Here is a 24,964-nt window from a genome sequence, read left to right as displayed (position 1 = left end):
CAAAGAAACACGTGACAAATTGTGGATTCGGAATTTGTGAGGAGCCACCTACGACGTACCGTAGTTTATGCTAGGCAACCAAAAACGTAGCTAGGTTCATTGCAACAGGAGAACATGAAGGCAACATAAAGTTTAGTTTCTAAAACGACAGCACGAAGTAAGATCTCGATTTTCCTTATTCTGCATCATTCACTTAACTTTGTTTCAACACAATTACAACAAAGCCCAGCCTCCCACATACACTACTGCTACTTTTAGTACATTAAAAAAAATATAATGTAGAGCAGCCGGAAGTAATCCTCTTAAAAGTATTGTGTTTCTAGAATTAAAGATCATTATAAGAAATTTGGTTGTTAGCGACCACAACAAGTATTTGCTAATAAGTTGTCGCCATTGCACTATCGAAAAAGATTTTCAACAACTTGAATGTTGTCGCATTGTGGAGGCAAGCTAGTGTGTTGTTTGAGCTTCTTCTACCAAAATGCTCATGATTTGTGAGAATTTGGCAGTTGCATTTGGTGAAGTGGTAAAGGAAGATGAAGATGAGGGATGGTTACATACGCGGTAAAATTTTGGGGATATAAGAGATTAGGTTAATTTACTGTAGCAATATTAGGTTAATTTACTATAGTAGTATGACGTGGAGTGAGAGCTGATGTGTAATCTTAACTGGTATCGTAAAATGATGTGAAAAATCCTAATTGTTTTTTTTGAACGTAAAAAATTAATAATAACACGTGTAGCGTTTTTATTAGGTGTGGTGTGACACAGAGACATATTTTGTTAATTACTTAACGGAAATTGATTTTATGAAGTAAACTGTTATTTTGGCGTACTTTGAAAACCTATAAAAAAAATTTTATACCACAGAGAGTGATTTGTAATTTAGGCCAACTACATAGACTTATAAATTATTTTTTATACCACATGGAGTGATTTGTAATTTAGGTCAACAACCATGACCAATTTTACATTTATCCAAAAAAAAAAAATCAAAAAGGCAAAGTTGCTCATCTTTTGGCCCTTTGTTTGCCAATTTTTGTTTAGCCTTTGTGGTATTGTTTAAAAATAGGCTAATTTCAGCTCATATTTAGTTCTTCTTTCAGCCCTTTGTTGACACAATTTCTAGCGTTTGTGGTATTATTTAAAACTCATGCTCATTTTAGCACATAATTGGCTCTCATTTTGACTTATAGTTGGCATTTTTTTTTTGTTCGGCCTTTTATAGTAAAACTTAGGCCCATTTCAGCCCACATTTGGCTTTCATTGTGGCCTATCATAGTTGGCTCTCTTTTAATATTTTTATTTAAGGCACATCTCATATCACCATTATAGGCTGCCTCCAATCACTGTCGTTGACAGTTGCCATCTCCAGCCAAAAAAAATAAAATAAAAATAAGGGAAAAAATAAAAATAAAAATAAAAATAAAAAAATAAAAGAAGAAATCAAATATTTCAAGGTTTCTGAATAGGATTTTATTTCAGAGATTTTTTGTAATTAACTATAATCTCATAATCAGATTTGTACGGTAATTTATCTCCCACAATTCTCTTATAAATAGGTGTCTTATGCATTGTAAAAATATCAAGGAGTAAAATGTAACCTTTGGACTTTATTTTGTGAATGTAAGTTATAGGCTGAACCACATAAAATTATTTATCTATTTTATTATTCCGCTTTTCATTTTATATTTTCATAGCATTATATTTTTCTTTCAATTCCAACATGAGATAGAGAGAATTTGTGGCAATGGAAAGCTTATTCAAAGGGTTACAATTTTGTATTTCACGAAACTTTCATAATTTCAACGTTTATTAGGTGAAATTTGTCGTTAAAATTTTGTGGCACATTTATAAAACACTAAGAAAGCCACACCCATGAATTTTCCTAGCAAATACATGATTGTATGTGCCACACATCCGTCATCTATGTGCCGGGATTTATTGGCACATGAAATTTCTGGCTATGTGACAAAATTGAGAAATGCTTAGGGTTAATATTTTCTTCCTATATATTTGGCTCATTTCATCTTTCAAATTAGTCATTAGATTTGTTGACTTATTTGAATTTCACATAAGTCAATAGTAGACTCCACAAATCTAATGGTTGATCTATTGAATTTGTAAAAAAATATAGACCAAATATGAAAAATTTATTGACCCCTAGCATTTGTCGCCAAAATTTGGCGCATTGTACAGAAATTTGTCTTCTTTATCCACCGAGAAATCTATATTATCTTTCTCCAAACTACACTTAGATTTGAACGAGCATTCTTTTTTCCTCTGTATTGTCTTCTCTAAACAAGCTCTCTCAGTACCTGTAGTCCTCATTCGCTCTTCACAATTTTTTTTTTCCTCTCATTTAGTTTAAATTAAGATGTATATATTTTTTATAGCAGTTAAAAAATAATTTGTTCTTTATTTTTTTTTCTTCTTTATTTTAAATAATTTGTTCTATAGAAAATTATTATTATTTTTTTTTAGTTTAATGATTTTTTATTTTAGTTTAATGCTTAATTATTATTATTATTATATTTTGTTAAAAAATATATAAAATAAAAAGTGACCCTACGTTGGGTCTCAAATATTAGTGACCCAACAATAAGGGTGAAAATGCGGTTACGGTCAGAGGTTATTGGCTATAACTGGTAACTGTAACCGTCTCCGCTAACCGCCTAGGTGCCTAGGCGGTTAGCGGTTAATAACCTTAAGAACCGCTAACCGTTTTTTAAAGAAAAAAAGATTTTAAAAAGTTCAATTTTTTTTTAAAAAAAAATGACATCGTTTTTATAGTAACATGATATATAATACCCTTTTACATAGAATATTATTTTTTAGATTTTTATATATATATTTAATTAAACATAAAAACAATGTCGTTTCATGTATTTTTATATGTATAAACATAATATATATTATAGAATATACATAAAGGCGGTTAGCGGTTTTTCCTAATGGCCGCCTTCAAAAGCGGTTAAGTACAGTTAATGGTTAACAGTTAGTGCGGTTAGCAGTTAGAGGCGGTTAATAACCGTTCACATTTTGACCTCTACCCAACAGAGGGTCTCACCTTAATTGGTGACCCACATTAGATACGCTATACGCACTATTGATAAATAATGTACGTGACAATCACAAAAAGAGAAAACCATGATGAATTTGTATGATTTTTTGAGACACGTATGTATGTATGTATGCTTAAACCAATCCTTATTTTATAATAAAATATTACAACATTAATGCATATATAGTTCTTGAATATAGAACATGCATTATATATGGACTGCAAACCATCTCTTAATTATAAAGATGATCTTAATGATGCCCCACACCGGGGCTAGGACCGTCTGCCTCATGGATGATTTCCTCTATAGTTCTGCGACCCACGCGGAGCCCTGAAGTAGTCTGTTCAAAAGCACCTTCAATAATGGGTTCAGCATCTTGACCTACAGGCAACCCTTGTCCATTCAGTGGACGTGCTTCTGTGAGATAAAGCGTGGAACACAACAGCAGGGAAACAAGAAGAATGAAAAACAAGATAGAAAATTTGAATCCTCAAGCCATGTTAGAGATGGAGATATGCTAATTATGATAATCAGGCTTCGGATTTAGACGTTATAATTTAAGGAATGAATGGCATGTTGGTGTTCTATTCAGTGGCGGAGCCAGACAACTTATATTGGGGGTGCCACTAAAATTTTTTTGGCGTCCTAACAATTTTCTCTACCCGAAAAATTTGGTAATTCAAACAATATATGTATCATAAAAAAAAATCTATAAAAGTTCATAAATATGTATTCGAATTGATATATTATAAATGTAACATGTCGGCACTATATCAAAAAGACAAAAATACAAACAAAAAAAGTATCTAGAACTGCACTTTACTGTCTTTTAGAAGTACAAAATCTTCAAGTAGCGAATCTAAATTGAAGTTCTCAGCACTTTCCCTTTCAATATGGAGAACTATACTATTTGCAAGAAAATCGTCCTCATTTTGTTGCGAAGTCGTGTTTTAACAATTTTTATTGCTAAAAATGGTTGTTCGGTAGTTGCTATAGACACTAGAAGAGTCAAAACAAAAACAATTATCCTTTACAAGTCTTCATAATTGGTTGATAAGGTCTTTTTTTGTAGATATGTCTTTAGAATTTGGTCTCTATTTTAGATTTTTTTTTTTTTTTTTTTTTTTCCTTAAGCAAAGATCTATTGACATACTTATTGCCTCGACATGACTTGGTTAGAATTTGATTGGAACTTACTAAAATCATTGGTGATCTTCATGATAGTTGGCAATTAGAATTATGTATTTCATACAATTAAAACATGTAACAAAAAATATATATTCATTAGAAAAATAATTTAATTGAACAATCTAAATATAAAAAGTTTAATCATAAAATTTTACAAGCAATTGGTATGAATTATTGAAGGCTTTAAGACCTATACTTAGGGGTTTATTTATTTATTTTAATTTTTTTTAAGTATAAACGTTAGGCTTTTTTTTTGCTTTTTTTCTTTTAATCATGTTGTAAAGTGCTGCTATAAGAGTTTAAAAGGTTTGGACTTTTGGAAAGTATTTGGAGTTTGGTCTCTCAACCAAACGTAGTGGCCCACTCATGTGTTACAAGAAAGAAGGTAAGGCAGTGGTCCATTGATGCATTAAGGCCATTGACCGATTGACTTATTGTAATAAAGAAGCTGCAATAGTCCACAAACAGACAAAAATTTATTTAAACGATGCGTTTAACAAGTGAAATGTTTGTCATTGTCTTCTTCCCGTTTTCATATAACCTAAACCTAAAAGCCATAAACACTGAAATTGTTGCAGAAAATTTTCCAGAGATCCGGCACTGCTTGAGTCGTTTGCCTCTTATGTTTGATGAGTGAGTGTCGATCGTAAGTAAGAGAAAATAATTTTTTTTTGGGGGTGCAGTGTGGAACTTATGTATATAAACGGCAATTTTTTTTTTTTTTTTTTTTTAATCTTTGGGCACCAACGTGGCTCCGCCACTGGTTCTATTTATACTACTCGAGGGGTCTTGGTTTTACTATAAAATGCACTGAATCATCGTGTAGCCTTTGTGATTTCAATTCTTGCCAGAAAGTTTGTCCAACACGTGTTAATTTGACCCTTCAAATTTCAATGGACACAATTTTTTTCTAAATTAGTTTAGATAAAATTTTCTTGACAAGTGTCATTCAACATGTTTAAGTTTCTAAAAGAACGGAAATTTCCTCCAAACCGATTGGGAGGAAATATCCTCAAACTCATGTAAAATAGTGTCAAATGTCTATAAATATTTAAAATGTACATTAAATTTAGTCTAAATTAGTAAACTGCTATTAATGAGGTAAATAATTTAATGTGTCTTTTAAATGTTTATAGACACTTGACACTATTTTACATGGGTTGAAGGATATTTCATCCATACCGGTTTGGAGAAAATTTCTGTCCTTTCTAAAAAATTAATGTTTTGGTGTCTAGCTAGATTAGTAAAATGATAATAAATGACTGCATGTTAAGAATATTAAAGAAAACATGTGAGAGCAAATGTAGCTTAAGTCTTTTATATGTGGACGTAGGTCATATATAGACAGAACCACGTAAAATATCTTGTCTCATTTATTTATTTATTCTGCTATTATTTTATTTTTTCCATTTTAGTATGATTTTCTTCTGAGACATGGGACTCTTTTTTTTTCTTTTTTCTTTTTTTTTTCTAACTTCTAAGCAATACAAAGGTGACGGATATGTTAAATTACCAGTTGTCCCAAAAACTTAAGCTAATAGGAAGAAAAAAATTTAATCACTTAACAATTATTTTAATAGAGTAGCGGGGGCAAAGAAACATGTGACAAATTGTGGATTCGGAATTTGTGAAGAGCCACCTATGTGCTGTAGTTTATGCTAGGCAACCAAAAAAGTAGGTTCATTGCGACAAGAGAACACGAAGGCAACATAAAGTTTAGCTTCTAAAATGACAGCACGAAATAAGATCTTGATTTTCCTTACTCTTCATTATTCACTTAGCTTTGTTTCGACACAATTACAAGTTTATGTTGGGAGATAAATCAGTTATGGAGTTTTTACCCATAGTACATTAATATACATAATTGAACACAACTCTAGCCCAAAAGCCTAAGCTAATGGGCTAAGGTCCACTTAAGTATGTTAACTTCTCTTTTCTTTTATATTTTTTCAGTGTGGAACACAACACTAACAAGTGCACTCACAACAATGTCCCCCTCACTTGTGAGTCTCTTTACATTGACCCAACTCCTCCTCGCTTGTGAGTCTTTTATATTTCTAAGAGTGTCTTACGTCAAGAGTTGCGGAATGTGGACACAACTCTAAACCCAACGCATCCAGACACCCGTCCTAGGAAGGTAACCATGGCTCTGATACCATTTGTTGGAAGATTAAGCGGTTATAGAGTTTTTACCCATAATACATTAATATACATAATTGAACACAACTCTAGCCTAAAAGCCTAAGCTAATGGGCTAAGGTCCACTTAAGTATATTAACTACTCTTTTCTTTTATATTTTCTTAATGTAAGATACAACAATCACAAGTGCGCTCACAATAGATTGAGGTTATCTCACATCGGTTGTGGAAGGGGCTGGTAGTCACTTTATCAGTGTGAGGGAAAGTCTTACCGCTTGAGCTAACTTTTGAGTTTGAGATAGGCCAAAGGCCACCCAACATTGATATCAGAGCCTAGGTTTACTAACAAATCTCGACCCAACTGCCCACGAGAGAAACGGGTTGTCGCTGCTCCGACCTAGGGCTCGATGTGTGAGGGGGAGATTGTTGGGGTTATCCCACATCGGTTGTGGAAGGGGCTGGTGATCACTTTATAAGTGTGAGGGAAAGCCTTACTTCTTGAACTAGCTTTTGGGGTTGAGAAATGTCCAAAACCACCCAACACTGGTATCAGAGCCTAGGTTTACAAACAAGTCTCGGCCCAACAGTCCACGGGAGAAACGGGTTGTCGCTGCTCTAACCCATGGCCCGATGTGTGAAGGGGAGATTGTTGGGGTTATCCCACATCAATTGTAGAAGGGGCTAGTGGTCACTTTATAAGTGCGAGGAAAAACCTTACCTCTTGAGCTAACTTTTGAGGTTGAAATAAGTCCAAGACCACCCAACACTGGTATCAGAGCCTAGGTTTACTAACAAATCTCGGCCCAACAGTTCACGAAAAAAACGGGTTGTCGTTGCTCCGACCCAAGGCCCGATGTGTGAGGGGGAGATTGTTGGGGTTATCCCACATCGGTTGTGGAAGGGGCTGGTGGTCACTTTATAAGTGTGAAGGAAAGCCTTACCTCTTGAGCTAGCTTTTGGGGTTGAGTGAGGCCCAAAACCACCCAACAGTTTACAACAAAGTCCAGCCTCCCACATACACTGCTACTTTTAGTACATTAAAACAATATAATGCTGAGCAGCCGGAAGAAATCCTTAAAAGTATTGGGGATAATTACATTTTTTCCATTAACTACTACGCATTGTCAATTTCCTCCCATGAAATGCCAACTTTACTGCCCGACCCCTATCAAACTACAATTTTCTTTCCAAAACCCCAATTCCGACAGTCAAACTCGTTAAATTGGATAAAATATTCTCTTTTAGACATTAAATCTCATTAAAAGACATAACTGCCTCAAAATAAAATAAAAATAAAAATAAAAAAATTCAAACGCGCCACCCCTTTAAAGGGAGGGGCTGGTCAACGAGCCACCCCTAGAAGTGGCCAAGGGTGGCTCGCCACCACCCCCCAACCCACGAGGGTGACGCGCGGCCACCCCCGGGTGGCTCGCGTGCCACCCTTCAGGTGGGGTGGCCGTCGGGCTTATGCCAAATCTGGTTAGGGGTGGCCCGTGAGCCACCTCCGTGGGTCAGGGGGTGGCTACGCATCAGTGCATCACCCCCAGCCACCTCTGGGCTTGGGGGTGGCGCGTTGCCAACCCCCAAGGGCCACCCCCACCTCAAGGGTGGCACGCAAGCTACTCCAAGATGGCTAGGGGTGGCCATGCGCCACCCCCGGCCATTTCTAGGGATGGCTCGCTACCTCAATTTTTTTAAAAAAAATAATTTATATATTTATTTACATTTAATTAAGAATGACACGTATCATCATTTTATTGGTGATGATGTGATACACTAATGGAATCCGTCAAGTATTTTGATGGAATTTGATTACAGTGACTAAATTGTTATTTTGGCCTATTCCGATAATCACTGAATTATTGTTATTTTTGTTTTTATATCACACCGATGGATTTTTAATTTAGACAACCACATTGACTGATTTTGCATTTATATATTTTTTTAGCTTAAGTCTTTTTTAACTGTTTTTTAGTTTTTTATATCGACTTTTTTATTTTTATAAATTAATTTATAAGTGGTTTTCAATGTTAATATATTTATATTTTTTGTTTTAATTTTTATGTAGTTTTTTAATTTTGATTTTTGATTTTTTTTTTATTGAAACTGGTTCGGATACATTATATATATTAATTTGTTTAATTTTAAGGTTATTATATGTAATTTTTGTTTATAAAGTTAGGGTTTAGGTCATTTCAAATTTTTTTATGAGTTTGACTGACAAATGGGAGGTTTTGGGAAGAAAATGGTAGTATGATAGGGTTGGGCAGTAAGGTTGGTAGTTCACGAGGAAAAATTGACAATGCGTGGTAGTTGATGGGGAAAAAAAAGGTAATTACTCAAAAGTACTGTGTTTCTAGAATTGAAGATCATTACAAGAAATTTGGTTGTTACCGACGGCAAAAAGTATTTGCTAATAAGTTATTTCCATTGCTCTATCGAAAAAGGTTATTAGCAACGACTTGAGTGTTGTCAAATCATGGAGGCAACTGTGTTGTTTGAGCTTGTTCTACCAAAATGCTAACGTGGGGGCTGATATGTCATGACATAACAAGTGGATGGTATGACAACTCTGACTAGGTTAAGTATACATGCAGGGGCGGAGGGAGGGGAGATCGAGAGGGGGCACATCCCCCCCCAACCCCAAAAAAAAAAATCATGGTATAAATTTTCCTCTGCCCTTGTTTGCCCACCCTCAAATACATTGGAAACATTTTCTAAGAGGACTGGTAGTCCATAACACCTTTGATTCATGGTTCGTCATTGTTTTTGTCTTCTGATTTCATCACTGTTTCAAATTCAGAGCATTAGGGATTTGATGCAAGCCAGTTTTACCCATTTTTGTTAAAAAAATTCGTACCTGACGAGTTTTACTAAAAATATTATATATAAATTTTTGGATATTGGATTTGAGCAACCTTGGTGGCGTTGGAAAGTTAATTCAAAGATATACAAAGTCATGTTTCACGAGGTTTGGCTAATTCCAATTTTTACTAGGTCAAAATGAGCTATAAAGGAAAGATTGAAAAGCTGGATGGAAATAAAGGCAATAATCCAATAAGAAAAGACTTGATTGCTCTATTGGAGACTTTAATGAGATTTTATTCCAACAAATCAAATAATCCAGCAAGAAAATATATTTTATTTTATTATTTACGTTATTTAAATTATGATTTTTTTCAATTGTAATTTTTATTATTCTAGAAATTTCCATAATAGGCTTAGGTTTACTTTTGCTTCAAATTTGCTTATTGTTATAAATACAGCATATCTAATTTGTAAGATATGTATTTTGGTGGCGTAATTTTTGGCTTAGCTCATAGTTGACTCTCATAGAGATTAGAGGAGCCAGACAATAAATATTTGTCAACCTCAAACTTTATTTTTTAACACCCCTTAAAGGTGATTCATGACAAGTGACAACTAATAAACTTCACAACCCATTGTTACAAAGATACATATATATATAATATACTAACCAAAACAAGTTTGGTCACATACAACGTACGTACGTAGAACACCTTAAGCCACATAGTTCTTCAAACGACTATGTCTTTATTTATTGTAATCGGGCAATGGAGATTACTGGTTATTACTAGGAACATTCTTATGCCCCTCACCAGGGCTAGGGCCTGATGAGTGCTTGACTTCCTCTGCAGTTCGAGCACTGTACTTGTGTGCATCTCCTTTGCCACCGGCGCTTATTAGTCCTGAACTCTCTGCAGTCACCCCATTGATCAAAGATTCTTCAAAGCCACGATCAGTCACTCCAGCATTACCAGGCAACCCTAAGCCATTCACTGGCCTTGCTTTTGCACCGTAGAGCATGGAGCTCAACCAGAGGGAAACAAGAACAAAAAACAAGGCAGCAAATCTGAGTCCTCTACCCATTCTAGAGATGTTTATAGTAAAAGGCTTTGGAATTGAATTAATATTCTTGGGGATGTTATATATCTTATGAAAAGAATGGCATTTTGGTGCTCTATTTATAGTATTTGAGGGGGGCATTGAAATGCATTTTGCTTAAAGATCACACGTCGTGCGAGGCAACCAGAAAAGGTAGGTTCATTGCAGAATGAAAATTCTAGCTAGAAGGCAACGTAGAAGTTTAGTTTACTGAACCGACAAACGCGATCTAGAGTCAAAAGAATATATCTTTCTTGCTGCATGCGTTGATCAATTTTCCAGTGTTACAACTTTACTAAAATTACAACAATTTTCCAATATTTCTCAATCTATTAGGACCAACTTTGTAAGGCCATACATATATGTTACGTAGAATGAGATCATCTGGAATATCCGAATAATTAATATATATATACATAGCAATATTATACGGCACGAAAGACTGTGACAACCACATTGGAATTTGGAGGTAACAAGAAAGTGTTAAATCTAGTTGGTTCATGCATGCAAGTAAACAAATGGAGTTGACCCATGTGGAGAACTGCATGTACGTATGTCATCACTAGTCTGGTAAATTTGCAAAATGAATAGTGAATTTCTTCTATAATGACATGCATATAGTATATACTTTTTAATATATTTCTCTCCCTTTGTTTTTCTAAATTTATTGGCTGGTTTCTTTTAATTAAGTGAAGCATTCATGTGCATGCATGGTTTCAGCCAAAGTCTGCTCAAAAAACTTTACTCTGGGCTTGTTCGATGTCTTAGATTGAGTTTTTGAATTTATCCCGGACACAAATTAGAAACAGTTTTAATTGTTCAAGCTTTTTGCATTTCTCTCCAATTAAAAAAAAAAAAAAACTAATTAAATTCGATTTGCTGATGTGGTTACGTGCGTACTAAACTTCTTTGAATACACATAATGGAGCTAGCAACGATGGATGTTGAGGTCGGTTGGATTACTTGGATAAGAATCCCATCAAGAGGGATTAAAATATGAGTAATCAAAGAAAAATAAGGTAGGTTTTTGGGTTATATACTTGGGAGTTGGGGCGAAATTCATCAAAACAGGCAATGATCAATTAGCTATAGTCAAAGTCAAAGGTCCTATATATCTCAACAAGTGGATCAATATGGATCCTCCATTTTCAATATGACCTGCATACATGCACTTACAGACTGGTAATTGTTAAGCAAGCAGCAACGCTTAATTGGCTTGTGTAAAGCATCTCATGCAATTCGATCACTTCATGGCTTATCTCCTCAAGAGCCTTATCACCACAAGACCTGAAGATAGACGGTCGTTGGAAACTTGTCGACTATAGAAGAAAAATTACAATAGTTTATATTTACGAAACATTTGTAGTAAAAACATGACTTGTACTTAACAAACGACACATTTGTTTTCTACCGTCGTAGTAGCTCCGAACTTTTGTCTTTATTCTATAAAGCTTCCTCTACTACCTGAAACTTTGGTGGCTGGAGGTTTGATTTGTATGGTTTAATGAAATCAAGAAGAGGGTTGAAAACTAAGGCATAGGAATAAAAAGTTCCTCTCCAAGAGCAAGAAACAATGGTTTTAGAGGTTTAATGAGCAAGTAGGTTAAAGAAAACTAGGGTTTCACAACTTATTGCATACAACATAATTCGGCCGGGATTCTAACACCTTTGCGATTGAACGTCTTGGATGTGGCTTGATGTTCATCGCAATCAAGCTGGCATCGAACGTGCTTGCGATTAGAGCTCTGAATAACTCTTTGTGCAACACTATAATTATTCCTCATTCGAACTTCAAAAAACAAAAAATAAAAAATAAAAAATTATAAGAGTATTTGTCTTTTTCAAAATTTTTAGGGGTATTTTTTATATTTTTATGAGATAAAAGGGATATAGCGTTTAAGAGTGTTCTATAGGCCATTTAAAGCTTGATCTAGTTGAAAACTAATAAATGAATATCAATATTAATCGGTCTAGAGACCAGAGGCACTCCAACATCTACGTCAAACCCTAATTGAGAGAGAGTATAGTTAGTAAAATGAGGTAAGAAATATATAAGGGAGCGACTAAAACCCTAAGTCGGAGAAAGGATGTACTTGTGGCGCATCCCAAGGAGAAGGGGCGCACCCGGCCTGCTATTGGTCTTGGGCCTAACGTGGGCTTAGCCATACGTACGTATACAGTGTTTTACGTCTCCTTGGCACCTTGAACTTTCATAACAATTAGGCTTTAAAGACTTATTGGTATGTAATATGGTCGTCCATCAATTTCTTTTAATTATAAACCGATCATGTCATATTAGTTTGTAAACGTGTCAATAATAAAATCTGTAGAGCCAATTAAGCATTATTCAAAGTAGAATTTAATTGTTCGAAGTCCTAATGGACCCGAGACGTCTCAGTTCTTCGTTCCTAATTGTTCGAAGTCCTTTTGTGCAGACTTGGACATATGGAGTACTGTGCTGATAGACAATGTAACAGAGGTGAAAGAAAAGTAAGAAATTAAGAAACAAAGAACCAAAACTATTATATATGCATAATTAACTGTAAAAATCAATCATTAATATTCTTTTATTTTATATGTGCCTATTGATACATCATTAAATTATATGACACTTTTATATATATATATATATATATATATATATATATATATATAAAATTGTCTACTAAATAACATTATTCTTTACAAAATTACATACATACTGTATATATCCATCAATGGTACACATAATACTTAGAAGGATATCTAGTGCTACCTTACATTAATGACTCCATAATTACTGATTTGCATATATATTATTAAGCACCCCAAAACGGAAAAGAAAACCGGATCCAAGCAAAGGAATATCCCCTTTTAAGGAACAGTCGACGCTGGAGTCAGTTGTTGTCGCCGATCTGTAACAGACTTATGTCCCGCGCCAGGACTAGGACCAGGGTGCTTTGTTTCTCCTAGGGGTCCAAGGTTATTGGCTCTGTGTCCCCCACCAGGCGAACTTGGCCCCGAGCTGTTCATTGGCCTGAAGAAGGCATCAATCTCTTTGAGAAGATGGCCTCGTGAGGTTGAGCTGATCAACGGCCGGGCTTCTGTTGCAGAATGCAGGAGTAAAAGGTAAAGAAAAAGGGTAAGAAAAATGGCAAGACAATTCTTTCCTCCACCCATGTTGTCAGATATATTTGCAGTCAGGAATATGTTTTTCTGAGTCTGCTTGAGGAAAGAGTGTGGGGGGTGGAGTTCTATTTATAGTGTTTGAGACTTTGAGGTAAGGAGGTGACTAGGTGAGATCATTTTCAGTTGGGGGAGGGGGGGAGTAGTACTTTTTGACAACGAAAAAAAAAAGGAGAAAACTGTTCAAAATGGAGTGCCGCCACCTTTTGTTTCATACCATTGGCAGGGAAGCAAGACAACAATGCAGATTCATTCGAAAGTTTGGTTTCTATAAGGACTTCCAGAGTCAATTGCATGTGGTTTTCATGCTACTGTAATGGGAAATTCAAGCTTAAAAGGAATATTAAGTCCAAATTATGATATCAAAGAAAGATTTGAAAGGAAAAAAATAGGTGAAGTGTTAATATAAGTAACCATACGTGTGTTGTAATGAAAATGATTTTTTGGACTATCTACAGATGATCAGGGGAAAATCAAGGGTCTCTAGAGATTGGCTTTGAACCTAACCAGAAAAAGCCATCTCTTAGTCTATACATTTGAACCTGCCAAATCGCAAAAGGAGTTTAGAGAGCATGTTGACATCTGGGGCTTGAGCAACAATTGAGGCGGCAGGAGGGCGACAGTGACATCCACAGTACCACTTTGGGGTTGCATGAAATATGATTCAGATTCAATTGATGGGAATATGGGATCATGCACAACCCAATTGACCACATGAGCCGACAAATGAAACGCACTACTTAAAATATTTAATTTAATTGAAATAAGAGGTCAATTACATAAGCATTTGAATTCACGTTAAATACTATATTAAATCACCACTTATCATAAAAAAATTAACATATAAGAAATAGTAAATTTAATTATTTAGTTAATATTCCTACAATTTTATTTTGTTTTTCAATTATTAGTCCTAATAAGGTCAGATTTTGAATTTATAAAGAGATCGATGATGACAATTATATTTTCATTCACTGATCATCTTCTTAACGCATGAATTAGCCAACAAAAAAGGTAGTAGCTAGACCCCACAACAACGTGGCCACTTTCTTCCGGTAAGTTCCATGCACCTGGGTTTAGCCATTAATTCTAACATTCTTAACTGAAGAAATCCTAACCATCTAAAAGGGCCTCGCCGATAATGACATGACAGAAGACATAGTTGCTCCTCGGCAGCCCAATATTCTAGCATGCTTTAATTTTGTTTGATGCCTTTTAGAACGTTTTGTATGGTTGGTAGGATATTTGAACTCCTACACCCGACTCTAAATAGTGGCATATATTTTTTAATACACATATTTTTTTAATAGCATGTATTTTTCACGTGTTTTTTTTAGTAGTATTAATAAAAAGAAGAAGCATGGCAAGATTGTGGATGCTTGGGAATTTTTTTAGTACCATTTTATAAAGTTGGGTGGGTTGAAATTTCTTCCCCTATTCCAAATTCCAACACAACTTTTGCAAAAATTTAAATATGCGTTTAATATTTGACTCCATCATTTGAGATATAAAAGTGATGATTTAATACAAGACGAGCAACATTTATTTTGTGTCTGAGCACAGGGTGATGCTTAAGGGCTCACTAATGAGCCATCATGCATTTGAACAAATGGTAAATAATATGATAATTGGAAAAAATCACTTATATATCTCAAATGTCTCAAAGCATTTACCATTTGTTTCATTTGATCGAGCAAGCTTAGTGAGCCCTAAGCAAGATAATTTTGAACAAGTATACGTTTTATTCACTCGAACTTTTAAGTTTGCTGTCAATTTAGTTTGTCCCATTTCAAAAAATGTTACACTCCTTGAATTGCATGTCGAATTATAGTAATTTATTATCTCTTTTCCAGCACCAACATAACTCAAAGTGCTTTACATTTTTGGTTCACATGATGGATCACTAAGCTAGCTTGCTCAAATGAAACAAATATATATGTCTCAAAAATCACTTATATCTGACTGCCATATCTTGCTTAGGGCTCACTAAGCTTGCTCAAATGAAACAAATGGTAAATAATATGATAATTGGAAAAAATTGAAGTAGCCTTTAACCCAATTAAGGAATGGAGATGATGATCGTGATGTATGTGATTAATTGAGTTTTCATTGTTGTCATCATCTTAAACAGTCACACCCTAGCCTTTTGCACGTCCAGCAGTTGGTTCCATTAAAACCTAACTTAGATTGTGGTAGATATTGAATCAGGCAAGTGTCCATTAATTCTCACAGTGAAATCAAGCAATCATTTCCAAAAATCTCTTGTTTGAAACTAAAAGAAACCATCGCATCATCAGGCAAAGTGAAAGCGACCGACTAGAGTTCATAATAATTGAAAGAATCCTACTTATCCACTTAGCTTATATCACTTGACGGACTTATTGGACAGGAATATTAGGGCACTTTCCGTTTCACTTGAAATTGAGAGATTCATATATTATGTTTTATTGTATTTAATGATGTACTATAGAGTTACAAGATAAAAAAAATTTATAAATGACGTAACAACGTAGACAACATATACACTATTAAATGCTACAAAATCTAATTTATACCATAAAATTAATGATTTCTCTCAATTTTACTTGAAATAGAGTGAATCTAGCCACCATCGGACATTGGTTTCACCACATCATTTTGTGATCGATTGATAAAGTTTTATTGGTTCTAATAGTACGTAATTCTCACATATATTTTTAAAATGAACGTAATCTTTTAATTCTATTAAAAATGTGTGTAAGAATCACATGCTTTAAAGACAAATATTAGTTTAAATAAAATGATCCAATTTAGAAAGAAAAAAAAAAAAAAAATTATTGTCCTTTTGTGATTACGTCTCAAATTTCCAAAACCACAAATGATGAAAATTCGGCATGAAACATTGCCTAAAAACAAGTCAAATGATTTGATTTTCAAGAGACTTTCTTAAAGATTCTTTCTTCCAAAAAAAAAAAGAGTGTGGCAGGTGGCACAAAAATATTGCACGCCGACAATAATTAAATATACAAAATTAGCTTCATATAAGGCTTCCAGGCTATGGCCTCCAAAATGAACGACTTAGAAGTATATTGCGTAAAGTAGGATTGATTTATTTGTTTTTAACGTGAGGGAGAAGGAAATGTTACCTCACAACTTTTGTGATGGAGCTAGCAATACTGCATAATTGTTTGGATTTTACTGTGTGGAGAAGTCAACGGCCTTGATTTTCCCAATGGCTTGAGGCATGGCACAAAATCCTCCATTAATTTTTGCAACCACGACCAGTCAAACAACTCAGAAATTAAAACCCATCTTGATGCATGAACCGAGATTAATTTATATATTCTATACAAACAAATTTGTTTGTAAATAATTCTCATATAAAGGAATGAGATGGATGGAATGTAGGATGTATAGTTAATTAACCATGAAAACTACTTGACATTTTTTTGGACATTAGTCTACGTATGAAGTAATTAATGATGATCCTTCTCATATGTTGTTGGTTCTTCAATCCCCCATCCCAAGACTTGTGGAAAAGACTATTTATCATATTTATTTTATATAGATTGTTGTGGCTTGTTTTAAATGGTTTATATGAAAAACTACTAAAAATACATCATATCAGTTGATATAAAATGAGTGTGCAAAGTAAAATTACTCAAATAATATATTATGAGGAACGTGATCCAAAACCAAGAAAATTCGTAGCGCCGGTTCTCTACTTGCACAAATATGTTAAGGTTGTGTTTGTTACGCAGAATATATATAGATATTTCATTAGAAAAAAATAATAGCTTTTATTGAAATTGTAATAGAATAGTCATTCTCATGGTCCATAAGGGAATGTCGAAACGACTAATATTTCAAGTGTTAAGAGTATATGTTTGCTTTAACACCAATACTATTTTATTTCACCTTCTTCAATTCCATTCCTAATAAAGCCTATTCTTTTTTCCTAATTAATGGAATAGTCATTTTGGGTACCAAAATTAACGTACCCTAAGATTTACTAACAATTCACATGACACTCGTATTCATAAAATGTGGACTATCATGTGAATTTATAAGAGAATTAAAAATTATAGTATCCTAAACATTTTTTATTCCAAATTAAAGAACCCCAAAAATGACGGCAAGAAAATCTATTTAATGACAGCAAGAAACTTACATTAGCTTCCAAGACAATACTTGTAAAACTACTCCAAGTAATCATAATAATAAATTAATTAATCTCTTCAATGCTTTTTTCCAATTATCACGCAACAAAACTTTTATAAGCATAGCTTAATATGTTACCCCATAATAAGATGGGTGGCAAATTAAGGTCTTTTCATGTTGGTGCCATTGTTCTCCTCTTGTTCATCAGCTTTGGCATGTTTGGGACGACACAAGCTGATCATGATCCATTAAACCTTCTGAAGCTGGATAGCTCTTTCAGAGGATCAATGGAGGATCCTGTGGACAGATTGTCTCTTCGGATATTGATCAAGCATGCAAGGCCAAGCCAACGTGGTGAATCTGATCATGGACACAAATCTGGGAAGGGTCGAAATTTGCTACGACAGAATATTAAGGAAGACTCTGGTCCAAGCCCCGGTGAAGGACATGAGCATTTCAGTCGCATGCACCACTAGCTAAAGCTGTATTTGCTAAATGATTGTTTCTTATAAAGAGTAAGGTAATTGGCCAAAAAATGATTGTTTCTTCTATTGAATAAATGATGTTTACTTGATTATATGAAGGAATTGAAGTCACGTTTTGGTAACTCTTATCAATATGATTTTAACTTCAGTATTATTGGGCCTTAACGAGTCATTTATCATGAAGTGTCGGTCCAATTTTGTATGGTTTGTTGAGTGAAGAATTTTTGGGTCTTTTGAGGTCGTTAGACTAACCTGTTTGTAGAAGATGAATCATGGATTGGTGCCCGCCTTTGATGGGTATCTTGTTGTGGGCTATGAGCCCAATTAGTATGAGAATTGTTGATGGAGATCTTGTGAACTCTTCTTAGTGAAACTTTCGCTCATAATCATAAGCAGCTTGAGTTGGCCTCTGAGATCGTGCCATGTGGATTGGGAGGAAAAAAATCAGCCATCAACAGTATTATTAGCATTTCACTACCACACGCCCATGTAATATGTAATTTGGTAATTTCATATTATACTTATTGTGTCATAATAACCTATTTAGAGCTTGTTTGTGATTGCGTTTAAAAAATTGAGTTTTAAAATCAAAAAGAGTTTTTGGGCAAAAGCTTCATTTTTAAACTTTTGCCAAATATGGGTTTTGACCATTTTTAGGCTTTTTAGACCTTTAAAAGCGTTTTTAATTTTTTTACCAAATGAATACTTTTTTCTTCAAACGGGTTTTTTGAGTATTAAAAACATTTTTAGACTCCTCAAACGCAATCTCAAACAGGTTCTTAGAATTGCATTTGAGAAATAGAGTTTTTAAGTCAAAAAGAGCTTTCGGGTAAAAGCTTTATTTTTAAGCTTTTGCCAAAAGTGTGTTTTAGTCATTTTTAGGCTTTTTGAACCCTCAAAAGTGCTTTTAATTTTTTTACCAAACGAATACTTTTTTCTTCAAATGGGCATTTTGAGTATTAAAAACACGTTTAAGCCCCTCAAACGCATCCCAAACAAGCTCTAAATGATTGTTGACGTAATAACGCCAATTTATAAGAAAACTATAATAAAAATTGTAGCACGGTAAACATTTTTCTTTTGAATAAATGTTTTGTATCATATATTTATTTTCTCCATATTTTTTTAGGAATAGGATCCTTTTGGACTGAAAAATATTCAGTTCATGGTTAAAATTTTTTCTTAAAAATTGAAAAGCCACAAATGAGACACATGTTCTACTAACAAAAAAATAATAAGATATTTGGCCATGAGTAATCATACAAGCACTCTCTGTAGCCTGTAGGTATAGTAATTAGGCCCAGATCCTTTATCTGGGCCCTAACCAATGTAAGGAGGCAAGCCCATAGCCCATAAAACATCCCCACTTTACCAGTCACCGGAAAGCACCCCAAATTTCCCGGTCACTAAAACCCCTTCCCTTCCCGCAAGCCCACCCAAAACCCCTAAACAAAGGCATGCTACTCCGCCTCATCAACCTCCTATCTCCACAGTCCACCACCGCATGCGGAGGCGTTAGACGCTGCATCGCAGTCTTACACGTGTCCCGCTCATACTACTCCACCGGAAAAGAACCAAAAGAGAATGATAACGACGACAACAAAGGCGGCAAATGGTTCACTTTGCCTCCGTTCACTCCGGCCCTAAACGGCGCCGCATTGGGAAAAGAAATCTACCACGGTCGAGCCCTGACAAAATCCGATGCAACCACCATCACGGCGCTCAAATGGGTGCTCCGGTGCTGCCCGGAGCTTCCGAGAAGCCTGGTACAGAAGCTCTTTCGTCTGAGACAGGTCCCCACCTTACCCCAATTTCTCACTTTGGTTTTTGAATCGTCCCACAAAAATTGAAATTGTAAAACAGCCTCAATTCTCAATAAGACTGATTTGAATTACAGGTTCGAAGAGAGTCCAGTGATGTACAACGAGAACGCAAGCTCAAAAGGGTAACTAATAAGTAATTCTTGTTGCTTGTTAACCAAAGGTTTGATTTTGTTGGTAGAGAGTGTTTAATAATCATGAATCGATTGCTGGGTGTCTTGGTGTTTGGTTTAAGTTGTCATGTGGGAGATTTTTGTGTTTCTGATATATATGGGATTGTTATTAAAAGGTGGCGGCGAAGGACTCCATCGATGTAGGAGACCGAATATGTCTTCCTATTACTGTTCGACAGCTTCCCCTGGAGAAACAAGACTGCCATTTCAATGAGGAAGAAGTGGACTTCGTCCGTAGCCTTGTGTTGTACAAGGTTTTCGACTTCTGATTCTTTTGCTTTATATATGATAGAGAATTCTAACGGTTATTTTTAGTTCAATGGTTTAGATTTTTTTAGGTATCAGTATACAACTTAGTGAAATATAATGAATTATTAAAAAAATATATATATTTAATTTATTAAGAACTCCATAGTAGGCCTGTGTTCTAAATATTTTTTTTTTAATTAAATGGTTTAGATTTTACGATCTCAGTGTACAATTTAGTGAAATATAGTGAATTAATTATTAAAAAGGAAAGTTCATTAATTCATTAAGAACTCCATGGTGCGCTTTTGTGTGTGGAAGGATCAATATTCTCTAACTCTCCACAATGGAGTTCTTAAAGTCCTAACTGTTATTTTTAATTAAAGGTTTAGATTTTACGATCTCAGTACACAACTTAGTGAAATATAATAAATTAATGAAAAATTAAGAATGCTCTAGAGGTAGTAAATGATAAGATGTTAAAATCTTAACCTTTTAATTAAGAATTTCAAGACTCCACCTTTGAGTTACCCTACAAGATTTTGAGGATACTAATCTTTTTGTTTTTTATGTCTCTTATTGTACTTGTTGAAATTAGGATCCGGCCATTGTTGTTGTTAACAAACCTCCCGGAATGCCTGTACAGGTAAGCTATCAAAATATTTTGTTTTGGCTTCTTTTCAAAATTTTGGACCTCTGTGTTTTGCGGTTTTAAAGTTTGGCTGATGCTTACGTTGGACAGGGTGGCGTTGGCATCAAAAACAGTTTAGATGAACTTGCTGCCACTTGTTTAAGTTATGATTATTCAGAACCTCCTCGATTGGTGAGTGTCCTAGTGAACTTACTGTGAATGGTATTCGTTATCGCTATGCAATAGAGTAAGCAGCATTTGTCATGGGGAAAGCATCATATAAATATGCCACACAAGCTATCATGAATGTTCATTGTTGCACGTTGTGCACATGTTCCTCAAGATACATGGTAGTTGCTCAGGAATGAAATGAGTCCACGACCTGTATGCTACTTCTGAATTATGAGGTCTTTGCAAAGATATGAGATATGCTACCATTATGGTATATATGCTATCTTGAAAATTTATTAGCATTTCAAATGAATAAGGTTCAAAATAATAATATGTTGCTTAATTGGTTGATTCTTACCTTAGTTGAATCCTTTTTTTTTTCTGCTCTCAAGATACATGGAATAAATCCTTTCTTTTTCTTGCAATATAATAGAAGCTTCCATTGTACTTAAACCATTAGGATCCAGTTGGTATGCAGAAATAGAATTTTTTTTTTTTTTTGGTCCAAAATTGAAACGAAATTGGAATTTACAGAAAATTACTTTTCTTTCTTTTGGATGGTTAAAGAATTCTATGGAAAAATTCAAATTTCAAAATCCCTTGCTATCTATTTTATATTTTTCATTTTCCTCCACAATTTCGACAATTGCTTATGCAGACTGCTTATATGTACGGATAATCATCAATCTCTAAATTGCCATAACCAAGCATTGTGCTTTTTAGGTTCACAGGCTTGATAGAGATAGTAGTGGGATCTTAGTGATGGGAAGGACACAAACAAGTGCAACAGCTCTACATTCCATCTTTCGTGAGAGAACTTTTGGAGCAAAAGATGTGAGTAGTCATCTATTCCCTGTTTTTTAGAAGCCTAAATGCATATGGGAAGTGGACTCCCATTAGTTGGTAACAATTCAACTTGATTGTATATCTTAAGGACGTTGGCAATGAAGAAAGAATCCTGCAAAGAAGGTATTGGGCACTTGTGATTGGGTCTCCAAGACGTCCAAAGGGGTTAATTTCAGCCCCATTGGGGAAGGTAAGGACATCTTGATTCTTAACAGCTGTTGATTTGAAGTCATAATTTATTTGAGTGTTTGAACTTACAGTTACTAAAGCTTTTTTTATTTTTTATACTCTTCAATCATGAACCTTACCATTTTGTGGCACAGTTAAAGTTCAAATGCCATTACCAAGTAATCTTGCTGTGTGGCTCTAGCGGTCCATAAATAATCTTGCTGGACATGTGGCACATTTAGAATTGCCCATTTCTTCAGCTAAATGGTTTTTACTTGTGAAATCATGGTAAGCAATAATCAAGATGATCAGAAAATTGCAAGCCATCCAATGATTTAGAAGCTAACGGTTCATAATCAAATAAATGATTATTCTGACTACTCTGAGTAGGCATCCTAATTTTTTAAATTTGCAATGGTAACCATGTGCAGTACACAACTATGTTACTGATGAATGAATAATGAGATAATAAGCTGACTCATAATTAATAAATATATGGTTTGTTGTTGGAATTGGGTCGTAGTCACGTAGACACCATGTAGGAGATGCCTCACTTGCCTGGTTGCTTTGGCATCACTAAACTGCATTGATGATGCTGCTATACTGCATATGCTAGTACATTACCTTAGTAGTTTTGGGTCTATGGCTCAACAAAGGACATGTTCCAAGATATAGCAGAACAATTTTACTGCCGTGTTCAGCCAATAACTTTCAAGAGTTGGATTATATTATTCAATCCAAAATGATAACCATCTGCAGACAGATATGACAATAGTTTTTATTAATATTTTATTTTTAGTTTCTGTTTACTTATTATATATTTATTTTTAATGTGATTGCATTTAGATGGTGGTGGACAATGGAAAATCTGATCGGATCACAGTCATTGATAATGGCCAAAATATGTCAGCTCAGCATGCAATAACAGAGTATAGAGTACTTAAATCTTCATGTCATGGTTAGCGATGATTTTCATTTCAAGTTTTACTTAATAATCCTTTTTTTTTTTTTTTTTTTTTTTTTTTTAGGATGAATTAGTAAATTTGTATAGAAGAGAACAATCTGTACACACCCTAGCAACCAAGTGCTAGACCCTCCACTTACAAAGTCCCTCAGGAAACCAACCCTACACTCAGCCAAGCAGAGACAAACAAATGAACTAAAGTGTAAAAGAAACATTAACCAAAGACAACCTACACCAGCAAAGTCTCACAACAGACATATTGCACATTTGCACTACAACCAACCAAACAGCAAACTTCACAAACAGTAGCCAAAAAAAGTCAGCAAGCCACAACTCTCAAGATTCCAGCTATATGACATAATTGCAGATTTTCTTCTAAAAGCTTGAATTTCCCTTTATACTAATGGAGAGCATTGCAAGTCATTTCTGGTCAGAAACTTTGATAATCTTCAAAAAAGTGCATATGAGTATTATTTATCATTTGGCCAGCGTAATTTTGAATGGAGAAATGCTAGGGGTACGAAGACAGGCTAGCATACTGACATGGCAGTGTTAAAGAAAAAACGTCATCTTCGTTCTTTGATCCCCACCTCTCTCTTTCTGTCTCAAGAGTTTGAGAAACATGAGCTGTGTGAATCTATTTGGGTCCAAACCTGTTCGATGCTCAGCCAAGCAAGCAGATCCAGATCCATATCCATATCCACATCTTTCCAAATCCTCCGCCCTCTGGAAAACATACCCATTTCGTTCATACCCCCACATAGAATTTCTGTCAAAATTATTTTTGTTCTGTTACCCTCCAACCATATATATAAAAAGGAATCAGAAACACATCCTTGACTATCTTGATTATTCTTGTAGAAGTTTGTCGATATAACATGTCTTGTACTTGCTTCTTATACTAGTGGTAATCATGCAGGTTGCACATGGCTAGAGCTTTCTCCTCTGACTGGTAGAAAGCACCAGGTACGGGCAGCTATATGCTATCTGTTCATGTGTGAAATGCGTCCTTTTTTTCTTGTTGGTCCCTGACTCATCATTTGCTTTATGAAAATCCTTTGTCCCCGATGTGGGAAACACAGCTCCGTGTACACTGTGCTGAGGTATTGGGAACACCGATAGTTGGAGACCTCAAATATGGATGGCAAGCTCATAGGAAGTGGAAACATTTTCCTTGGCCTAATCTTGAAAAGAAATCAAATGAGAATGTAAGCAAAGGGAAGACCATTCCCTTTGGCCTTGATTTGGAGAGTGGAAGTATCTCCGAGAAGCATCCTCGCCTTCATCTTCATTGCAAGCAAATGCTATTGCCCGACTTGTCTCTCGCTTTGCGAAATGTACAGTGTTCTTCAGACTATGATCTTTCTGAAGTAGAAAACCTTGAGTTGGTTGCTCCTTTGCCTTCATACATGCAAAGAAGTTGGGACATTCTGAATTCTTGAGCCACGAGCTTTTGGTTCTTTCTATTGGTATTCATCGTCATCATTTTCAGTTCTGTTGATTTTGTGCCATTTTGCCTCCATACATGCCAAGAAGTGAGGCCTCATCAGAAGATTAACCGTGTCAGAGGTAACACTATCACCTTGCCACCAGGTCCACCACCAGCCTTTTGAACCTTTGATTTGGTATTAAGCTCGAATGTGGGCCTAATAACGAAACCTACGAAGACAGGTTGTGAGATTAGCCATGGATTATCATTTTGCAACGTTGGAGGCTTCTTTGGATTCCTGCAGTTGGGATTTCAGGGATTCTGGTTCTTGCACAAGTTTTACTTAAGGGAAAACTAAGCAATTCTCAACATCCTTTCTAAACTTTAAAAATTCTGTAATGGGGGCTTTTAATCTTTCACTTATTTTC

General features: G+C 35.0%; 1 protein-coding gene across 1 annotated transcript; it reads left to right on the top strand.

The window, feature by feature from the left end:
* Window positions 1–19,495: 19,495 nt before the first annotated feature.
* On the top strand, window positions 19,496–24,602 carry LOC132178585 (Pseudouridine synthase family protein). Its single transcript, XM_059591033.2, has 10 exons — window positions 19,496–19,881; window positions 19,986–20,033; window positions 20,198–20,335; window positions 20,926–20,973; window positions 21,070–21,150; window positions 21,853–21,963; window positions 22,064–22,165; window positions 22,990–23,101; window positions 24,027–24,073; window positions 24,190–24,602. Exons 1-10 carry the CDS (start codon window positions 19,546–19,548, stop codon window positions 24,547–24,549), a joined length of 1,383 nt encoding a protein of 460 aa, XP_059447016.2. The 5' UTR covers window positions 19,496–19,545; the 3' UTR covers window positions 24,550–24,602.
* The last annotated feature ends 362 nt before the right edge of the window (window positions 24,603–24,964 follow it).

The sequence above is a fragment of the Corylus avellana genome, chromosome 4 (assembly GCF_965113065.1).
Source record: "Corylus avellana chromosome 4, dhCorAvel1.hap1.2, whole genome shotgun sequence".
Lineage (NCBI taxonomy): Eukaryota > Viridiplantae > Streptophyta > Magnoliopsida > Fagales > Betulaceae > Corylus > Corylus avellana.
The sequence above is the reverse complement of the archived record's forward strand: the minus strand, read 5'-3'. Positions and strand labels throughout refer to the sequence as shown.